At 43.1% G+C, this 21,257-nt stretch overlaps 1 protein-coding gene across 3 annotated transcripts in view; it reads right to left on the bottom strand.

The window, feature by feature from the left end:
- Window positions 1-1,022: 1,022 nt before the first annotated feature.
- LOC138491618 (E3 ubiquitin-protein ligase DDB_G0292642-like) overlaps window positions 1,023-21,257 on the bottom strand; it is a 536,293-nt gene continuing 516,058 nt past the window's right edge. For all 3 annotated transcript variants that reach the window (XM_069618244.1, XM_069618245.1, XM_069618243.1), the window contains one exon: window positions 1,023-3,541. In XM_069618244.1, coding sequence (XP_069474345.1) covers window positions 3,077-3,541 — 465 coding nt within the window. In that variant the 3' untranslated portion in view covers window positions 1,023-3,076. The remainder of the gene's footprint in view (window positions 3,542-21,257) is intronic.

Raw genomic sequence — 21,257 nt, forward strand, 5'->3', positions numbered from 1 at the left:
TGGCATTCTTTTCGGAATCTGATAGCATTTATGACAATGTTTTGATATTCCTTCTTGAAGTGGGTGGTCATTCCAGATGATACTACATTTCTTTGAAAATAAACATGAGACACAATATGAGTGATTACGACAGCAGGAAACTACACATGTCTAAAATTGTATACTGAAGTATACAGTGACGGTTCCATTGCCACTCCTAAGACTTTTATGCAAAATTAAGAACGTATGTCTAGTGTAAGGCACTCATTAAGTACAAGACATTGGAACACTAGAAACAAGTTGCATTTTGCAATAGGCTAGAGGGGATTACATTTTATTGTTATGGCAATCCTATTATGAATCAGTCTACAAATACCTTTCTGATGAATTTCAAAGGTGACCATCATACCGAATAGCAAGCTTGCCAAATAGTCATCACACAAACAACTAGATTGATGCAAAGGAAAAAGAAAAGGTATGTTTAAAAATGAAAAAAACAGGGCGGAATAAATAGGTCTTGAGAACAAAGGGATGGCATGGAACAGAAGAAAAAAAAGGGAGAAGGAAGAACAGGGGGAACATGCTTAACGCTAGAGGACAATGAAAAAAACAAAGGACAGATGAAGGGGTTAGCATGATGTGTACATGGCCATTCAAGAGTGAAGAGGTCTGAATGCCATCTCCCATGTAAATCGCAAGAACAAAAAAGGGGGGATGAAGAGATTGTGAAAAGAAAGCTGGGAAGTAATTTCAAAATAATTGCCATGAAAGAAACTTTAAATAATATGCATCAAAGTACCACTGACCAAAAATCATCAAACAATTGTCATAAAAAATGGTCAAGAAATTAAATCGTCATAACAGCATAAAACCTAAGGCTATCTGTCTATTTTAATTGCAATTAGCGCTCTAATGTTAGAGAGGGGAAATTGGTCGTTTTTTTGTTGTTAAATAGATTAAGAGTGTACTTATTGTGTAGTTATAGATCAATAAACGAAGACCAGAATGTCTAGTTTAATTAAAACTTCGTAAGCAGAACTGGATAATTTAAAACATTGAACAGAAGAAACTTTTATTAAACATATTAAGAATAAAACTTTTTATCTCGAGATGTACATTCATAGTCCATTATAGGACGTCCAATAAAGGACGAATAATATATTAATAAAGAGCAAGAGTAGGATTCACATAAGACCCAACATTTACTGAAAAACAGAATTATCTAATAACATACATTTACAGATCTAAGACAGCATTTTAGAGATAGGGCCTCATTCCGAGTATGGCTGTGCGGGAAAAAATTGGCGGTAACAGAATTTACTGCCTTTTTCCCCCCTCTGCCATACAAGAGTATGGCCCTGGAGTGGTGGATTTACTTCCAGCATCATGTTAGAGGTAAATCTCCCACTTTGTGCCAAAAATCGGCAAAATCAGCGGAATCACGTCAGCGGTAATTTCACCCAAAATGCCCCATTGAGTCCAATGAATTCTAATACAATGGGGGTCATTGTGTCAGCACATTTACTTTCATTTGGATGTGGTGCAGGAACTGAACAACTTTCTCCAATGGTGTACACAATATTTAATACTGTGGGGGAAAGTGAGTGGAATTTCTCAAGTAATGCAGATGCAAGGCAAAGATCCCAAGCACTGCAGTTTTCAGAATCAACACCTGGCATGCTTCATATCCTACTAAGCACACATTTTTTCTCGTTCATTAAGCAACTTTGTCTCCCATACATCGGAATTTGTTTTGAACTTGTTCTAATGAGCTAATGGTCATTCTGCTGCATCTCGTGCCATATTAACATGCACTATATATGCAAGGTTAGGCAACCTGCGGTCTTGCAGATGTGTTGGCCTGCAGTTCCCATTATCCCAAGGCAGTATAGTATATGGCTCAGGACCCTGGGGGTGGTAGATTAAAACAAACATCTTGAGGGCCATGTAAAGTTAAAATTCAAGATATATTGAAATTCAAGACATATTATAAAGGGTCTTCAGATAATTCCTCAGAAGTGGAAGACTATCGGCCTCATTACCAGTCCGACTGTAGCCGTGCCGGTAAAACCAGCAGCTGCCGCCAGACTTGCGAATGTTTCCGGCGCCTGGCTTCATGGAAACACTGGGGCATTATAGCCCCGCTGGTCCGTGACATCAGGTGCTGGAAAATGTAAATCCCCATTCCCATTTCAGTCCCATAGGACTGCGAGCGGGTGCCGTTCCGCCCGCCAGGTCAGATTGGGTGGGCGGACAGGCATCTGGCCCGCAAACTTGTACTTTGCCAGTCCGGTAACAACATTGCCGGTAAGCCTACCGGCACCGTTGTTACCGGACCGGCAGGGTCTTCATGACCCCCAATGTGTAGACATATATTGTAAATCAGGGGTCTGCAAGCTTTGACTCCCAGATGTTTAAAAACGACAACTCCCACCAGTCTTCACCATCAGTCAAGAGTGAGGGATCATGGGAGACACAGTCCAAAACACAGGAAGAGCTGCAGGTTGAATATCACTGGTCTAAATTGTGGCAATCCATTCCGCTGATATTGAGTCTTCAATTCTAATTTCTTTTTGCCCTTAATGAATAATTGGAAACAAGTCCTGATTTCGCACAGCACAGGATGCATAAACAAAGAGCCATGCCAATCTATCACTATTGAAACACTGACTACAACTGCAGAGGAATACAGCCTACAACAGAATGAACTACTCTGGACAGGTAGGATATTATAAATGCCTTGGTTACAGCAACTGCCATACACCATTAATTCAATAAAGTGCACAGGATTACAACAGCATTGGGGGAAGGCCACAACCGTGCCAATCAATGCCTTATTACATGGCTCAGGTTGTTGTAACGGGGCACTGGCATGGGATAGATTGCATTTGTAATAGGGCATGACAAACCCCTATGGCTGACACAGATTTAGACTGTGCAGGAAACACGGCTTGGAGCGTGTTTGCCATTGGAAATCCAGGTGGCTAAATCTCTTAAACAAGACCCTTGTTAAGTTGAATCCAAGTCCCTCCCACCATGTTATTGATGGTAAATACCTTAACCAGCAATAAAGGGGACCGAGATTGTTGAACTAGATCTAAACTTGCAACCCCCGAGACCACACTGGAATCTGAGTTTGCCTGGGTGCAAGGGGCTTGCTGCAGGTCTTATACCAGGCTCCCCCTTTACTTGCCTGGCAAGCTTTAGCATTATCAAGGCAAGCAAAGCAGAACTCGACCTGGCACTGTTTGCACATCACATACTTGCACATTATCTTGTGCTCAATCATAACCCCGCAGGTGGGGCAGGCTCGGATGGAAGGGCAGTTTTTGATTTCACTGCCTGGGAGGTCTTTGACACAGCAGTCTTCTAGGATCTTCAGCCGGGGGTCTGCACAGCCTGGGTTTTCACATCGAACAGATGTTTTGCCGCTGCCTTTCCAGGGTTTCAGACACTGCCAGCAGAATTCATGACTTTTGTGTTTCATGGATTTGCAGATTACACACCAAACCCACAGGTTCTCCAAATCTTTGCGCTCCACGAACGATTTGCACCCGGGACACTGAAAGTGAGAATAGCAGAGAATACAAACATGTTAAATTTCAAATTTCTCAAATATTAATATGCAGATACATGTATGTCAATGTTCCAGTATGTCTTTTGCGGGGTCTTTTGCATCCTTGCTCATGTGAATGCTGCCATGAACACCTTCCAAAAGCTTCCATATGACTAGGTCCCCTGTGTACCCTGGGGATATCTAGTGAGGGAAAAAGGCAGCTAGGTGCCTCCCCAAGCTAGTTCATAATGAGACAGGGGTGGTATCTGGTGGATCTCCTGGTCAACCCCACTTAGACCAAGTCCTAGGACAGGGGCTCATCACATGAAGGTATCTACAGACACTGGCCCTCATTGTAAGGTTGCCGTTAGGCAACCTTGGCTTACCGTTTCCGCCGCTCGATATCCTGGTAATCTCGCGATCTGGCACAGGCTGACACCCTGAAAGATGGCCCTTGGGAATATAAGGCACTCATAAGTGAAACCCACCACCAGACTAAAATGGGCACTGGTCCCTTGCAGGGTTGTCCAACTCCAGGCCTCGAGGGCCAGAATCCTGACGGGTTTTCAGGATATCCCTCATTAATATTCATGAGAAGAAATGTGCATGTATTTAGAATCATTGTATGCAAATCTATCTCATGAATATTGATGAGTGGTATCCTAAAAGGCTGATATGTTTCCGGCCCTCGAGGACTGAGTTGGACAATCCTACTTTAAAGGATCACCCAAAATACAGGCATCCACTAACCAAGCTCCCTCGGAACCAATGGGAAAGACAAGTGGTCCCCTTTAAGGAAACTGAGGAGCAGTGGTCCTATGGAGCATTGTGCGGGCAGTGCCTGCACGCCTGGCTTCTCTTGCCCAGATAGATAAAACACACTTAAGGAGAGAATTTGGAACTCCAAGATGGTGGATGCCGTTCCTATGGCAGTGGTCCAGCAGTCACAGAAGACATACCCAGACTCAGTAAACTACAACTCCTTCCTACCCCAAGTCAGCACACCTGTGTTCCTTAACCCAGGAGAGGCTGCAAGGAGGGGCCAAGGCACTATATAAGCCCAGGCTCCCAGTCGGTCAGTGTGGCAGATAGGAGGAAGGAAGACTGCGACTGGAGTTGGAGGAAGGAGTGTGGAGGGAGAAGGAGGGTGGTATGAGCTGGACAGGAGAAGAGGAGCTGGAGGGCAAAAAGGGGAGACAGCCCTTGTGAAAATTGGTGAGGATATTGAGGTGAAAGTTAAAGTCTTACTGGAGGAGGGAAAGAGCAAAAACAGGTGTTAATGGAATCTAAGAGTGAGACAGAAGTGTGTCAGGAGGTGGGTTTGGGCAATGTAAAGGAGGAGAAGGACGGTTTGTTTTTGTTGGAGGAGGCTGGAGAATTTCAGGAGAACATGGGAGTATTTAAGGAGGGGTTTGGCAGACTTAAGGAAAAGGTCTGAAGACTACTGGGGGAGGTTGGCAAGCCGAAAAATGAGGTTGAGGAAATGCAGGAGAAGGAGATTGGAGACTTGTGGAGGATGTAGGATATTTCTTAGAGAAGGTGGTTAGAGGAGGGACACAGGAGAATACACTTTAAAAGATACATTATAGGTAGGAGGGTGAGGCACAGAGGAGTAAAGGGGAGATAGTGTCTGAGTGGACAGGAATAGACCAAATGTGGTTGAGAAAGAAGAGAGTTTGAGGAGAGTGATAAAGACGTTGTCTGTGCTGCCTGTGCTGAGGATTTTGCTTGTCCACCAGAGACCCACGAAATAGAAGCTGCATGGCGAAATTTACACCATCAGCTGTTCTAGTCACCGGCAGCGTGTTGCTTCGTTCCCAGGAGGGGGCGGAGCCTTGTTGCTGCTCACGTGAGGAGTCACGTGACCCAAAACACACTGAAAAAGCATCTGCTTTCACCCTCGCGGCGTTGAGCCCGGTAGGGGTGGAGGGCGTTGGCTGTTGTGCGGCTGTTTGGCGCTGACAGCTCGACTAGAGACTAGGGAACGGGAGACTGCGGAGGTATTCCCTCTTTGATCCCGACCTGGAGCCAAAGGTAAGTTCAATCAACATTGCCAAAAGGTCCTTGATAAAAGCTTGTGCAGCGTGGTACAAAACAAGTACTGTAAGTCTCATCTGGTGCTTGCTGGTCGCTTCAAGAATAGAACTGTCCGATAATGCCAGCAGCAATGAGGGGGACTACGAATAAAGCTAATACACGTGCTCAAGCTAAGCGAGGGCTGAATGCGACGTCCATTACCATAGGAAATCCTATTGACATGGAGAGAGCTCTTAATCAGTCCTTCGCCTCTTCTAATGCCCATGTAGCCGCTACTATGGTTAGTAAGAGCGTCACTCCCCAAGTTAACGGCCCCAAGATGACATCCAACAACGTCAACACTGGGCAGCAGCAGTACTCCAGCACTGAGGCACCCAGGTCTACCGGCTCTCATGAACATATGGGAATGGTGTGGCTGAGAAGAGAAGGAACCACTAATGACTCGATGGATACTCTCGATTTAGGAAGCGACTCTGAAAGTGACGAAGACCAAGAGCGGGACGAGGCTGTCGAGAATGAAACCAAAGATGGGCCTGAGACTGAAAAAGAGGTTCTATCTGAGAACTGCAGGGAGAGGCAAGGGGCAAAGTACATCGGATCCCCAGAATTGCACGGAAAAAAACCCAGAGCAACCATGGAAATGGAAAAAGAGATGCAGGTGGTCGAGGCACAGTTAAGGAACAGCGAATCTGAGGGAACCCAATTAGGAACAAAGAGTGCTGAAGTCTGCACTGCTATGATACACCAGGTTCTGAGTGACCAGCCATCTCCCAATACCCTTTACCTCGGGCAAAGGCCTGAGGACCCAATACGAGACCCAGCCCAATTGACTCAAGATAAGAACATAAGCCTAATGAAGATACAAAGAGCGGCAGCCAAGGTTGAGCATTTAAAATCGAGTTCATCGCTAAAACTATTGGCTTGGACAAAGGTAGCTGAGATGCATAAACCAGAGTTAGACAAAATAGAAATGACAGCAACCACGAGCAAAGGAGACGAGCAATGCAATTGATCAAATCACTACAAGATACAAGGGGTTCCCTTGCCAAACTAAACACAAAAGAACACATAACTGCGCTAGAAAAAACGGAGGGTACTAGGGTGATGTGGTCACCACCTAATGAATGGATGGAAAGCTCTACACTACCAACGACGCTACCACAAAATAATCTAAATTCAGGAGAAAGAAGAAATTCATTTGGGATTGTGGATCAAGTGATAAAAGATCTAGCAAAAATGAATGCAAAACTGCTGCAAACTCGAAGGCTATCTCAAATAAGCGCCAACGAGGGAAATCCACTATCTGCAGAGCTACACTATCCTAAGCATAGGAGTATCCACGAAGTAATGACCCTAGAAACAAACTCGCCAGCATTTGAATCTAGAAACGAGGAGATTATAGTGTCTCAAAAGAGAAGTCGCAGAAGAGAAAGTCCCGAAAGTGAGGATCGACGTCTGAGGAAAAGACTCAAAGGCCAAAGAGAAGAGAAAAGTATGGGAAGAAATACATCTGGTGAGACTCAATCACCGAAAAGGTCCAAACGACGTGCCACCTTAATCCCATCCATGGATTCGGATGATGAAGACGGTACAACAACTATGAGAAATGAAAATTGGCGGAAATCCATGGAGATACCCCTGACGGGAATAAACAATACAGACGAAACATCGAATTGTGTTGAAATAATAATATCGAAGCTAAGTCCAATTCTGATGTCTGCCGCAACAATAGCTGTTGCGCCTCTGATGAAGCTGTACGAGACCCTAAATGAGAACTATAGAGACCAAACAACTTTGATCGCCCTACTAAACTCTAAAATGATCAAACTAGAGACAGACCTTAAGGAAATGACCTCTGAGATTGTGGTAGCCAAACGAGGGAATGATATTTCACTAACGGCTTTAAAAGAATCCCTAAGAAATAACTCTGAAGATAAGAAACTCCTAGCAGAAGTGACAAGGCAAGCCCTTACGCTACTACAAAACGAACGAGAAAGAAGGAGAGACTCAAATACAACACAGGTCCCAAAAACAGTGAAAACGAGCCAGACCTCAGTGATCAACCTAGAGACATTAGAGTTACCCGAAAACTCTGGAGTAACTAAGCAACCGTCTGAAAAAAAAAAGAAAGAAGCAGAGATAAGGGTATCTCAACAGAATTGCTGTTATGATAAGGAGCTCGTAATTAGGCATGATGACAGTGATTGTGGAAGGATGGAGTATAACGGTGTAGAGATTGCACAGAAAACAAGGACTTGCTCCTCGACTGTCTCTACGAAACCTATAGAAAAACAGGTTGAGAAAAGTAAACAGCAAAACGAAAAAGAAGAAGATAAAGAGCAAGCTCTCCCACCACCAAACCCACCTGAAACGTCTAAATCCATTGACACAAATACAAAGAATCTTGGAAGTAAGCCTGTAACTGAACCTGGAAAAAAGAATGAGAGGGAGTGGTATGATATATTTGAAAACCCGAAAATCTGTTCAGGAGTGAGTAACGAGAAGAGATCAAAAATAGTTAAGTCAAACTCAAATGATTGTAATAAAAAATCTAAGAACCAACAAGTAAAAAAGAACAGGAACGCTTGTAGTTCAGCTAACTTCTTCAGAAACATTAAAGCATTGAACATAACTGTAAATAATTCTGAATTATCGACACTGAAGGGGAAAGAAAAAAAAAAGATGATGAGATCCAAATTGTGGATAACAAAGTACAGCCAGAAAACCTGACTGAAGACAATAGGTCACCGACAGGGAGTACAATTGAGCTGGATGCGGAAGATATAGAAGGTGATGAGGAGGAATTGTTGAATATGTCAACTTACAGTGTGTCTGATGCTGAAGAAAATAAGGACGATAATAGGGTAGTGAAAACTACCGAAAATGGAAGTAACACTGGACAAGATGATCGTGAGTCAGAGGCAAGCCCGCAGAAACCATCTACGGAAGGATACGAGAAAGAGAAAGAAGATGAAATGTCGAGTAAAAGAGTGATTTCGTGGCCAGAAACACCTAAAAAAACTCAATTTACAACAAAGAAAATTACAAAAAAGGTGGAAGATCCACAAATCTTTCTCACCTTAGAAGAGAAAAGGTTGAAGAGTATGTTGAAGCAGGGAAACTCATCTAAGAGCAGGGAAGTTACAAAAAATGCGATATTAGATGAGCAGGAGAACAATATGCACGGCACTGAGCTCCCGAAAGAAAATCCACAACAATCCGCAAGAGAAGTCGGAGCACCTAGAGGGAATGCCGAAGAGTCCGCTAAGTTAAGAAATCCTAACTTGATTGTCGGTAACAAAACGACACGAAAAAACCACCAGTACAGACTACTGGTTGAGAAAATTGACGGAAGAAAAGGTGATACCCCATTAAATCGGTACACCATTCTACAGATATTCCAAAAAATCCCTTTGTTAAGAGCAATAAAGAGTGCTCGGATTGATCGTGTGGAAATCATGGCTGAGATGAACCAGAAATTTGTACTCTTGCACATCAACGACAAAAAAGATGCAGAATTGATCATGATGAGTGAGAGACAACTCCTGGAAGTTGGATATCAAGTGTACGAAGTAGACAACACCTTAAAGGGAAGTGATGATGCAAAAACAAAAGAATCAAAAGTACAAAAAACAAACGAGAAAGATCTAGCGGCAATCAAAACAACTGAAAAAAGCATAATAAAGGAGTACGTGTCCAACGTCAAGTCTAAAGACACTGAAATGGAGACTGAAGTAGTAGGTCCTCCCTATGATATAAAGATGAAGAAAATCAAAATAACATTGGATAATCGCGAAAAATTAGGTCCAGTGAACTCTAAATCCCCGGAAGTAAACTCTGACGAGGATGAAAGGAAAAAATGGTCTTGGTTGGCAAAATCACTGAACTCAACAAAGAGGAGCTAATGCTATGGCGAGATAGGGACACTGGTGATAGCCTCGTGGAACACCAGAGGATTTTCACATATCCTAGGATCTCCACCTGAGACAATACAAAAGGCAGACTTGATATGTTTGCAAGAGACATGGGTCTCTAATCTACCATGTGTGGACGGTTACGAAGTAGTGATAAATCCAGCTATAAAACAAAAAAAAGGGCGGCCTATGTCAGGACAACTGACTCTAATTAAAAGAACATGTGGACTAAGGATAAAATCGGCCCGTAACTTGTCACCTTTCCTTCAGGAGGTTTGCGTAGAACAAACAGAGCCTACAGAGAAGTTGATGGACCAATTATATATATTAAATATATACTGGAACACGACTCCAAAGTTCAACCAAAAGCTTGAAGACGATATCATTGAAGCCATAGACACAATTAAAACAGAAGACTCAAAGGCACTAATTATCCTATGTGGAGACTTCAATAGGAAATTTATTGACCTAGACCAACGAAAAACAACGAAGACCAACGGGGCGAGACTTAAAAATGAATGTTGGCTAGAAGAAATGGCAAATAGAAATTTATCAATGCTTAATGGAGCAACAAGAGGGGACATTCCAGCAAAACCGACATGGGAAAGAGGAACTCAGCAATCTATTTTAGACTATATCTTTGTCTCGGAGAACATACTACATGAAATAGTCTCCTTCGCAGTCACTAAAAACATCCAAAGTGATCATAATATTACATCAATGGAATGGAAATGGAGAAAAGTAGAAAAAAAGGAACAATGGAGATGTGACATCTCAGTGGAACCTGGGCGTAACAGACTAAGGATAAAGAAACCAAATATTAAGGTGATATCTGAACAATTGCAAAGATCTCAGGAGCAAGGCCTGACTGAGGCAATTGAATACCAGCATTTACTGGAAATTTATAAATCTAAAAAAACAAAGGCTCTAAGGAACCAAAACTTCTCCAAACATAAGTACGACCCGGAAGTGGCGAAAAAAAAGAGGGAATTGAGTAAAACATTAAGATCGATTAATGCCACTAAAGGAGTAGCAAACCAAAACCAGTCCAAAAAAGTGAGAAACCAATATAACAACTGGCATAAGTTACACAGAGCTAAGATGGAGCAAAACGACGCCGAGATAATCCTGAAAGCGCTGAATCAAAGGAATTCCAGGGGATTCTGGGCCTTAATAAATGAATCATCTAACTCAGAAAAAGCGATCATAACAAATATGGTAACGGAAATGAATTGGGAGTGCTACTACAAAAATCTGTTCAAAAGAAGGAAAGGTCCAAGTACAGTGGAGATCCACACAAAAGTACCATGGGACTTACAAATAGACAGAGTGGATATTCGAACCGCAATTGCAAACAGCAGTACATTCAGAGCCGCTGGACCTGACGGCCTCTCGAATGCTGACTTAAAAGAAAACATCGATGAATGGTCGGAATTTTGTGATATCTTGTTCAAGGCGATAATAAAAGAAGGAAGGATCCCTGCAACCTGGAAATCAGGAATCATTGTTCCGATATTCAAGAAAGGCTTACGGTCTGAGCCAGCAAATTACCGGCCCATCGCCCTCCTTGACGTTATAGGTAAAGTGTTTGCAACTCAGCTCCCTAAACAACTCACACTGTGGATTAATCACGAAAAAATCTATGATGACCGACAGTCTGGGTTCGTAAAGGGAGTGGGTTGCAGCACAAACCTCCTAATACTAAACCTACTAAAAATAGATGCCATTCGATCGGGCCAGAAAATCTATCTGGCATTTATTGATCTGGCAAACGCGTTTGATGGTGTAAACAGGGAAATCCTGTGGTGTAATTTAAAGAAGAGAGGCTGTGATGAGAGTTTGAGTGCAGCCATTAAAGAACTTTACTCCGACACCCACATTCAAATAAGGCTAGACAAAGCTGGAAATCTGTCAAATCCAATTCCCACAGAAAGGGGAGTAAAACAGGGCTGCCCATTAGGGGCAACCCTGTTTAACTTCTACATCTCGGAAGTAGGAAAAGCCCTGGCAAACGTGACCTCATTTCCGCCAACCATCAATGGATTCCAACTGCATCACATCTTATATGCAGATGATATGGTGATCTTGGACCGAACACCAATCGGTCTACAGAGGAAATTGTCTGCATTGAAGATCTATTCAGAAGAACTCGGGCTAGAGATACATGCAGCCAAATCAGAAATCCTAGTCCTGGAGAACAAAAGAGGAAGGAAATCTTGCAAGTATAGATCAAGTTGGTTTGTGGGATCAAAGAAGCTAGAAAAAGTGCAATTCACAAAATACCTAGGCACAATAATCAATTCCAGCATAAACGACGAACCAATGGTAAAAAAAATTCTAAATAGCTGGAAACAATTAACCTCACAAGGGATCGTAATGCAGAAGAAATTCGGGAAATTCACGTGTGAGCCAGTGAGAAAATTTTACCAAAATAAAATTACACCGATCTTGATCTATGGGGCAGAGAACATGTTTGGCTGTGACCACAAGATATGGTCTAGGTGTGAAGGTTTCTTCTGGAAAAAAGTTCTCCAAATACCACAAAGTACACCGACTGCGTGTGTTCTATACGAAGTAGGAATATCCACTCTGAACGCAAGGATTACATGGAACAAGCTATTGCTCTTTAGGAAAATGCGCGACGAAGCAAACCTACCACCGTTCAAAATCCTATTGGGAAACGAAATAGGTGCAAAAAAGTCGGCCCTAAGAGACTGGAAACAGCAATGTGGAGAAATCCTCAAACAGCTAGGGACGGATGAGTTAACATTATGGAATAATCCAGATTTTGTAAAAAGAAAATTGCTGGATCTCGACTGGATCACAATTGGGAAGAGAAGAGCCTGCCAAAAATCCATGATAAATCAACCAAAAGAAGCAAAAAAACGGAATACTCTTCAGAAATATCTGGCACTGGCTCCGTGCAAGCACCTCAGAAAACATTATTTGATGTTTCGTCTAAACATTCTAGAAACAAAAGAAATTCTGGGAATCAGGCGTGCGATATCAAGGGGAAACACTCTATGCCGACTCTGTGGGGAGAAAGACGAAAATTTAAAACACCTCATTCTAAGCTGTACTGAACTAAACAATCAACGTGATAGTTGCATGGGAAAGATGATGACAAATTACCAGACGCTGTCTGAAGAAGAATGGTGGAGACAACTACACTTGACTGAAAGCAAGCCACTGCTGATTGCAGTAATGCGATTTTTAGAGCTCCTGCAGAAGTGTCTAAAAATGAATCCGGTGGTTGCCTAAAACAGCGACCCGCACAGTTATAGGTCAGGAGACCAACCTCTCTGAAAAGACTGACAAGACAGAATATCTATTGGTGAAAAGGTAGAGGAATTGGGGGTAGAACAAGTCTTGAGAAATAGACCAATAAGATGCTTAGTGAAAAATAGTTAAGGACGATAGATGGAATGTTGATTTTATGTTAAAGATAAAGTTTTTCAAAAGTTTGCATAAACTAAATGAAAATTAAAAAAAAAAAAAAAAAAAGAAGTGATAGGGGAAATAGAAGATAGTGAGGTTAAGGAAATAATTAGAGAAGATGTCCAAGTGGTAAAGTAGGAGAGTGGTACAGGCATGGGTGAACAAGACCTACTAGAGTTGGAAGAGGAGAAGAAGGAAGAGGAGGTTGTTTGAGAGTTTGAGAATGTGGTTGCAGTGATTATCAGAGAAGTGAATGATGAGCTAGAGGAAGAAATAGCACATGGAGTTAGACAATGGAAGGCAGAGGGGGTAGAGAAGGTCAGAAGGTGGAAGGAGTTTGCGAGGGAGCATGAGGATATTAGCAGGGTGAAAGAGCTGTAACCACAGCCAATTAACATACCTCAGAAGGTGGTGGGGGAGAGAGGAGACTGGGAAAGCTGTCTAACAGGGGGAAGCATTTGTGCAAGCCAGGTACCCAGACAGTATCAGGAGGTTCGATGGGGGCCCAACTGACCCTGCAGATGCAGGAGAAAGTATGAACTGGTGGGGAAGCAGCAGTGGCAGGGAAAGGGTGGGCAGAACCAGGAAAAGCTTGGAAACCCCAAAAGGGTGGCCAGGATCCCAAGAAGGCTGTCAATACAGTATGAGCCACCCACCTCTCCACGAGAAAACTCTAATGCTCCCTTCAAGTGGCGCAAGAATATTTGTTTGTACTTTCACTAACTAGAATTCAGGAACCCCATTAAACCTGCACTGGGAAGTCAAGGAGAGACCACTACACCTTAAACCCTAAACTACATCAGTAAAGAGAGAGTGAAAGAAAGAGACGGATTTGAAAAGTGACAGTCAAGGGGGAGGGGGAGTGGAGCACTGATGAACGTATGAGAGACATTTTAGTAATGTGTATCCATCCCGTCTGTTGTTTTGCCCCCAACCTGTATACCAACCCAGATCAAACCTTTGCTGCACTTTTTGAGTCTGGCGGTCTGTTGATACTCAGTGGCCAGCCTGACACACAGTAGAAAAGATGACTAACATAATACATCACATTACAATGCATTGCATCCCATCCTTTCTATTTCCTTAAAGTGTCATCAGGGCCAACTAAGTAGATGGTCCATACAGAGGGTGTTTTAAGGGCATCGACTCGTCTCAGGGTCCCTCTCTTGGCCCCAGGGCGCAGGCACAGCACAGACCAAAGCTTCTTTTGTTTGGTCCTTTTTTCTGAACTGTGTGTTTTAAAAAAAACAATGTTATTAATGTATTTATTTTCTTTCCTAGTCTTTGAAGCATGCTGTAGGGTCTCAAGGCACTAGGAAGCAAATGTAAGGCATGTAACTGTTTTATAAAACACAAACCCAATAAGAGAATAGGAAATAAGAAATAATGCGTATTCCACTTTATGGAGGCCACCATTTCTTTGAAAGGATGGTCAGAAGATAGCTCATCTTAAAGAAAGGAAAGATCAATTTGCCCCAGAGTGAAATGAAGGAGGGGTGTGAAGGGTGGAGACAGAGACCTCTTGCCTTTGATATCCGGTCTTTGTCTTCCCAAAGAGCTTTCCATTCCCATTTTACCATTCACCCTCCATAGAGGAGGTGCATACTTGAAAACTAGAATCAAGGAGTCTAGAGTAAGCGTGTGTGTGTGTGTGTGTGTGCGTGCGTGCGCGTGTGTGTGTGTGTGTGTGTGTGTGTGTGTAGTGGTGTTGACATGCTACATTCAGGGGTTACATTATTATTTATCTTTCTCCCTTCTCACAAACTCTGACACTTCTTCCTTTCCCATCCCACTTCCACTCCTGATGACCATATACCCTCTGCTCTTATTCCTAAAGTCCTTACTTCACTCATCCCTTATATGATTACACTCCTAAACCTATCCCTTTCCACTGCTATATTGCCTTCTGCCTTTAAACATGCCACTATCATCCCAATCCTCAAAAAGGTAACTTGACCTATCTCTCCCTACTAACTATCATCCTATTTCCCTCTTTCCCTTGCTTCCATACTTCTTGAATGGGTAGCTTATTCACAAGTTTCTGATTTTCTTCATCTGCATTCACTATTTTCTCTTCATCAATCTGGCATCCGACATATGCACTCAACAGAAACAGCACTAATCTACTTCTAACTCCTTGCTCTCTGTACGCCATCCCAAACATTCCTTAATTCTTGTTCTTCTGGATCTTTCTGCAGCTTTTGACTCTGTGGACCACACCTCTCAGTTAACCACTCTTTCTTCCTAGTGTTTCTCTGGCACTGTTCTATCTTGGTTTTGCTTTTATCTTTTGGATCGCTCGTTCTCAGTCTCCTGGTCTGGCACTTGTTTAACTCCACTTCCTCTTCAATTCAGTATCCTCCAGGGCTCTGATCACTCCTCTTTGCTCTCATTGCAACTAGCCCCTACCAATCATTATTGCTAAATCTGGGTTTCAAATCATATCTATGCGGATGATTTACAAATCTTTCTGTCATTCTCTAACTTCTCTGATAATCTTCATTCTTCTCTTTTTACGTACCTTCTTGATATCAAACATTGGATGTACTCTCAATACCTGCAATTTAATATTGCTTTTCTGTCCATTTTCCTCAATCCCTCCCTCACTCCAATCTCTTCGCTTTTTCTTCCTCCCGTTCATCTCTCTTTTTCTGACACTGCACGTATTCTCGGAGTGATCTTTGATTCTTCCCTCACCTTTTCTGCCCACAGCTCTAACATCTCTCAGAGCTGCCACTATCAATTGTTTAACATCTGCAAAATCAGACCAGTTCTTTCTATCTTAGCTGCAAAAATTCTGGTTTCTACTCTTGTGTTTTCTCATCTCTTTTACTGCTCTTCCCTTTTGGTTGGCCTCCCAGTTTATCGCCTGGCTCTTTGCCACCCTATTCACAACCGCTCCACCCATAGCATTCTGTTCCTTCCCTCTCGCTCTTCCATCTCTTCTGCTCTGCATTCTCTATCCTGGCTTTTTTCGAATCCCGTCTTATTTTCTGCTTTCTCTGTTTAATGTTCAAATGTCTACATGGTTTAGCTCCACTCTATCTATCTTCCTTTTACACCCCCCTTGTTTTCTTCAATCTCAATCTCTCTTTCTCCTCAATTTACCCAAACCACCCTGTGCTCAATCTTGTGTCCGCTCTTTTGCACTCCTTGCTCCCAAACACTGGAACTCTCTCTATTTGCTCCTCATCCTCCCTACACCTTTTTACTCGCATCTTAAATCCTATTTCTTTTCTTCTCAAGCCTAATGTAACCATTTGTTTATTGTCACTCTTCAATTGTTATTGTACTTCTTTTCAAATGATTGCACTTAGGCGTAAGCACTTTATAAATAAATAAAAATACAATGTTGTTTGCATTTAGATGCTTCTGTGGGAGTTGCCAAACACATTTTCTAAAACCGTGGCTACAAAGGGGATATCAGCAGTAGGTCAACAATTACTGGAATATTCAGGGACAAACCTGCTGTCATGACTCCGCTATCCAGGTGGCCGTGGTGGCGGAGGAGTCGGCGGCGATATGTGAGTGTCCGTTGCATCCATTCAGGGGCTTACGTTGCACAAGATCCTCCCAAGATGGCGGAATCTTACGGACCTGTACCGAACCAGCCTCCTACAGTGTCTACTGCGGAGGAGCCTCCGCCCCCGAACGGTCAGGTGACCGTATTTCGGGCAGGAACGCAATCCCAGCATTGCGTCGCTACTTCGTATACAGACGCTTCGTAAGTTTCGATACTAAGAACCTCTTCATGCAGCCTCCTAGCTCTGTGTGCTTTCTTTTCTGCCTACTACCTATACCTTGTATCGTTTCAGAAATCTTACCTGCAAACGCTTCTACCATCCCCGCTCTTCGTGTGAATCCGTCACCGCGTTCAGCAGTCAGCCGCTGTTTCTTCCTCTCGGCGAATCAACACGGTCCAAGACTGAACTCTGCCCCGCAAAGGTAGGAAACACTCCGGGGGCTTTGCGGCTATAACCTGCTTCCTACTCAACCCTCTTTCCTTCTGCCCTTAGACTTCACCTCCTTCCTCCCGTGGTTTCCATCCTCCAGTTCCACCCTCGGACCTACGGAACGAAATCGTGATCTCCTCTGGGTTCCTATTCAGGTACACTACGTTCTCTCTAGAAACCTCCAACCTGCTGCTTACTCCTTCCTTTCCCATTTCTAACCTGTTTCTTTACATACATTAGACTCCAGCCTTCGTGCCTGTCGTCCGCATTACCAGTCTCAACCCAGTAAACCTTCAGGACTTCACGTTTCGAGGAAGACGCTCCACCAGTCTCCTGAAGAGCAGCAACAGGGTTTCCTACCCCAGAGGGTTTCCCTGGGATTCCTGCAGTGCCCAGTTCCTCCCCTTTGGTAGGCTGGGAACAGTAGGGACCTCGAGGGGATTCTCACAATATTCTTGTACGCCTCTGCTGACCAGGTTAGTGATTATGTGACAAAGTTCCTCTTTGTGGTATTGGAAAACTCTCAGAGAGTCGACATCTGCTCTGTCAAGAAATATATAGTGCTGGCCATTTGTATTAAAGAAGACGTCTTCAAAATGAGCTGTGATAATTTCTAGCATTGTATTAGGTAGCAAATCTCGGTATTTAGCTAACTCCAACCTATTGATGGGGCACATTTTATTTATTTATTTGCATTTTTATGGTTGATTTGCAGCCTCTAAATATAGAAAGTATCACCCTGCTTTGTGAACTTTCAGAGCTATACCCATGTATACCCATCATCTTGTATTTTGTTCCCCGCATGTCTTTCCTAGCCAGTACACTCAAGAGACACGCACAGAAACCACACACTTGGGGGTAAACTTGGTGTAGAAATTGGCAGTATTGTCTCCTGTGTGTTGTATATTTTGTGAACAAAGAAGCAACTGGATTTGTTACTGGACTCATCCAGATGTTCTGAGGTCATAGATCTACACATACTGAAACTATTATTATTAATTATTATTATTATCATTGACAGCCTTTTTGATTCCACAACTATAAAACTCCTTTTCATGTTAGGAGACTGCTTGGCAATAACTGGAAAGCACTACTTGAAATGTGCTTTCATCTTTCTCTCCGAGATCATTTATCAATTCAGCTTCCGGGTGACTGGCACCGACCTTGGGTTTCTTCAGCTCTGAGGTATACCATGGTATATTATTCTATTTGTAAAAATGACCTCTGGAATTATACCCTATGTCTTTGTGAAATGGAAGTGTCTTATTGAGGGATCAAATTTAATGAGCAGGCGCTAAAAGCAACTCCTAGGCTTTCCTCACCGGCACAACCCTCTGATAAAGAAAAGTGGATTGCATGCTGTAGTTAGACTCTGGAACAGAAACAAACACAATGAACGACTGCCTGTCTCGGAGTTGCCCCCTCAGTCTTCTGCGTGGGCTTCTCCCTCAACTTAAAAGCAAAATGTATCCAAACCGGGACTTGACTTACCTCCAGAATTGCCTTTCCCCCCTTTGAGCTGGTGCCTCATACTGCTTCCATCACTGGTGCCGATTCCAGACCTAGTGGCCCCATCCTTCGATATAAAGCTGAGACTCATTATGATGGCTACCACAGAGTTCCAGAGCTCCCTCTCTGAGAATGTGTGAAGTGCAGGGGTTGCAACCCATGCATGCACAGCTTAATAGAGTTGACCTGCAGCATCTTCCTGAAAGCATTCTATTTAAGCATCAGTGGTGAATTTTCTTCTGCTTCTCAATGAACCTTGCAATGCTTGTTCGTTTTGATCATCCTGGTAGTTTTTCATACCTCTTTTTCCTGACTCTTGTGGCGTTTTTTACTCTCTGTCTGGCAGTTCCTCTATGCTAATGTGCCTTTTCTGCCTTTGTTTCTTAACACTACATCAGGTATCATCCAGTAAGTAGAATCTACCTCAAGGGAATGAGGAGCTGGTACATAGTGCGCTGCAAATCTAAATTCCACGCCAGATGCAAACTATAACGTTTTGTCCATTATATATGACCCATTATGCTTTTGAGTGTTTTCTAGATGAGTGCTATGCTCCTTCATACTCATAACTCTACATACAGAGTTAATGTTGTAAGCATGCTCCAACATGTGTTTACTCCCTCTGTCCCCACAGGCCATCCCCACTCCCTCTGCCCCCCCTGTGATGTTCTCTTGTGCCCCCTTCCCTTCTCGCACACAGGTGTTGCCTGTTTTGCATGGTTCTTCCACCCTGCTCCCCCTCATCCCCCTTCCAGCTTACTTCTGCAGGAGTCTGTCCTGATACATTCTGGTTTCACCATCACCGTCTTGTGGCGAATTCTGGATTTGACTTTTACGGACTTCATTGATTCACTGTGCGTCACCCTTTCTCAACTCTCATGCTGGACTTCCTTTGCATCTTGAATTCATGGTGGCCCTGAATCATGCTGTTCCCACCTTCATCTTGTATCCTGGCTTGCAACATTATGTGTTACTACTGACTTCTGCAATTGTATTATTAATCTATCAGAACTGTCCCTGGACCTAGTATGATAGCAACCTCGTTTGTGTCCCCCCCTCCCCTTGCTTATACCCCTCTCCCCCCCAGCACTATCTGAAATGTTGTCAGGCCTAGTACGATAGTCGCTTGTTTTGTTCCTCCCCTCCCTTTCTGCACCCCTTTCCCTCACCTTTTGTTTTCTACGGCTCTACCAGAAATGTTGTTAGGCCTAGTATGGCAGTCACCTGTCTGTTTCCATTTCCTTCCAACTCTCCCCCTCCCTTCCTTATCTATGTCTTAGCTCTTGCACTATTTGAAATTTTGTCAGGCGGAGTACGATGGTTAATTTCACATTCTTACTGTTCATGGCCTGTAAGAATGTCATTGTATTTTCCCTTGTTCCCTCCCTTGCCTTGAAGCGCTTTGAAACACATTGTGTATAGACGTTATATAAATAAACTATTATATCATATCATGTATGTTACATGGCACAACTGGCCTTGCATATCAAATGTAGCTTCTGGGAGCTGTTGATGTCAAGCTAACCTGGCTCTTCTAGAGTACAAGCAGTCGTTCCCAGCAGTTCTGATCCCTGTGAAAGCCTGGTTCATCTAATAGGAAATCTGACCATCTTTCATGAGTGGAGGATGAAGAGGAAGGACTGGAATTACGGAAGTCTTTTTTTGGAAAGAAGCATCTTCTGTGTGGGCCCCAGTGTTAAAGAGTGGTGTGATGAAAGAGTCTGTCTGTTTTTGACAGTATATCATTCTGTGGGTCTGCATGTATGTGGCTGTCTCCATTTAAAGTATGTGCCACAATGTTCCAGAGTAAAGAAAAATGGATCTGCAGCTCATTTTGCTGTTCAGAGCCAATAGTAATGACCTTCTTGTCTCACCAAAACCCTTCATTGTGTGATATGTTCTACACTTTCTATCTGAATTAAATTGAAAAAGGCTTCCTTGTCTTCCAATCTTTTAATGCATGCTGAGCAGCCTGTAGAAAGCTTCTGTTTTCTTTCTTTGAGGGAGAACCTGGTGGCCAGAGTTTCCTGCATTGAACAGTTATAGCCAAAGTCTGCAATTTGCAAAACAGAGAAACAAATAATCTGTGCCTTTTGTTGGGATGCTAGCAACAGAGTGACATTAAGGGGGATGTCAGATACCTCATGTCTCTTGGAGCTAAGTGAATGCATCTGTTTGAGGACCTGCCCTCTGCAGAGGGATGCCTCAGAGTCCACCCAGCCTCCCCACAATGGGTTCTCCCACATAAAAGACTAGGGTGTGAACATTCTCAAAACAGCCACATGGGGATACTCCAGAGACACTCTAGAGGTACAAAATAATACCATCTGGTGAGGGTGGGATGGCGTGAGCCTCTTTGATTTTTAATGAATAAAATGATGTGGTAATTATTTTTCTATAAGAGCTCTACTAATCAGATCCATCTTTAATAAATGTTTATGCCAAAATGATAGTATAAACGTGCATTTGCTGGGACAGTTTACTGATAGCCTCGGCACCACCTCTGCAGTGGCACAGGGGAGGTAAAAATGTCACAGGTTCATTTCTGACAGTGGCAGAAAAAAGTACCAGCCGTGAGAAATGGCTTTTTAATCATCTGCACCTCTGATTCAAAATATAATAATTGTGTAACCTAGTCAGCTTGGTGGCATGTTAAACTGTAAAACTAAGCCATGCCTGGTTATGGCATGATGGTTGATAGGATCACACAATTATACATCCACATAATTTGATATCATACAGTGCCAGCTTGGTGAGCAAGGCTCAGCTTTGACATGGAAATGTGAGTTAGCTGTCTGGCCTGAATGTATCCCCATCTGTCATGTGAGTCAGTGACCCAGGAAGCTGCCTCTGTAATCCTCTTGCAGGAAA

The sequence above is a fragment of the Ambystoma mexicanum genome, chromosome 10 (assembly GCF_040938575.1).
Source record: "Ambystoma mexicanum isolate Mex_15411 chromosome 10, UKY_AmexF1_1, whole genome shotgun sequence".
Lineage (NCBI taxonomy): Eukaryota > Metazoa > Chordata > Amphibia > Caudata > Ambystomatidae > Ambystoma > Ambystoma mexicanum.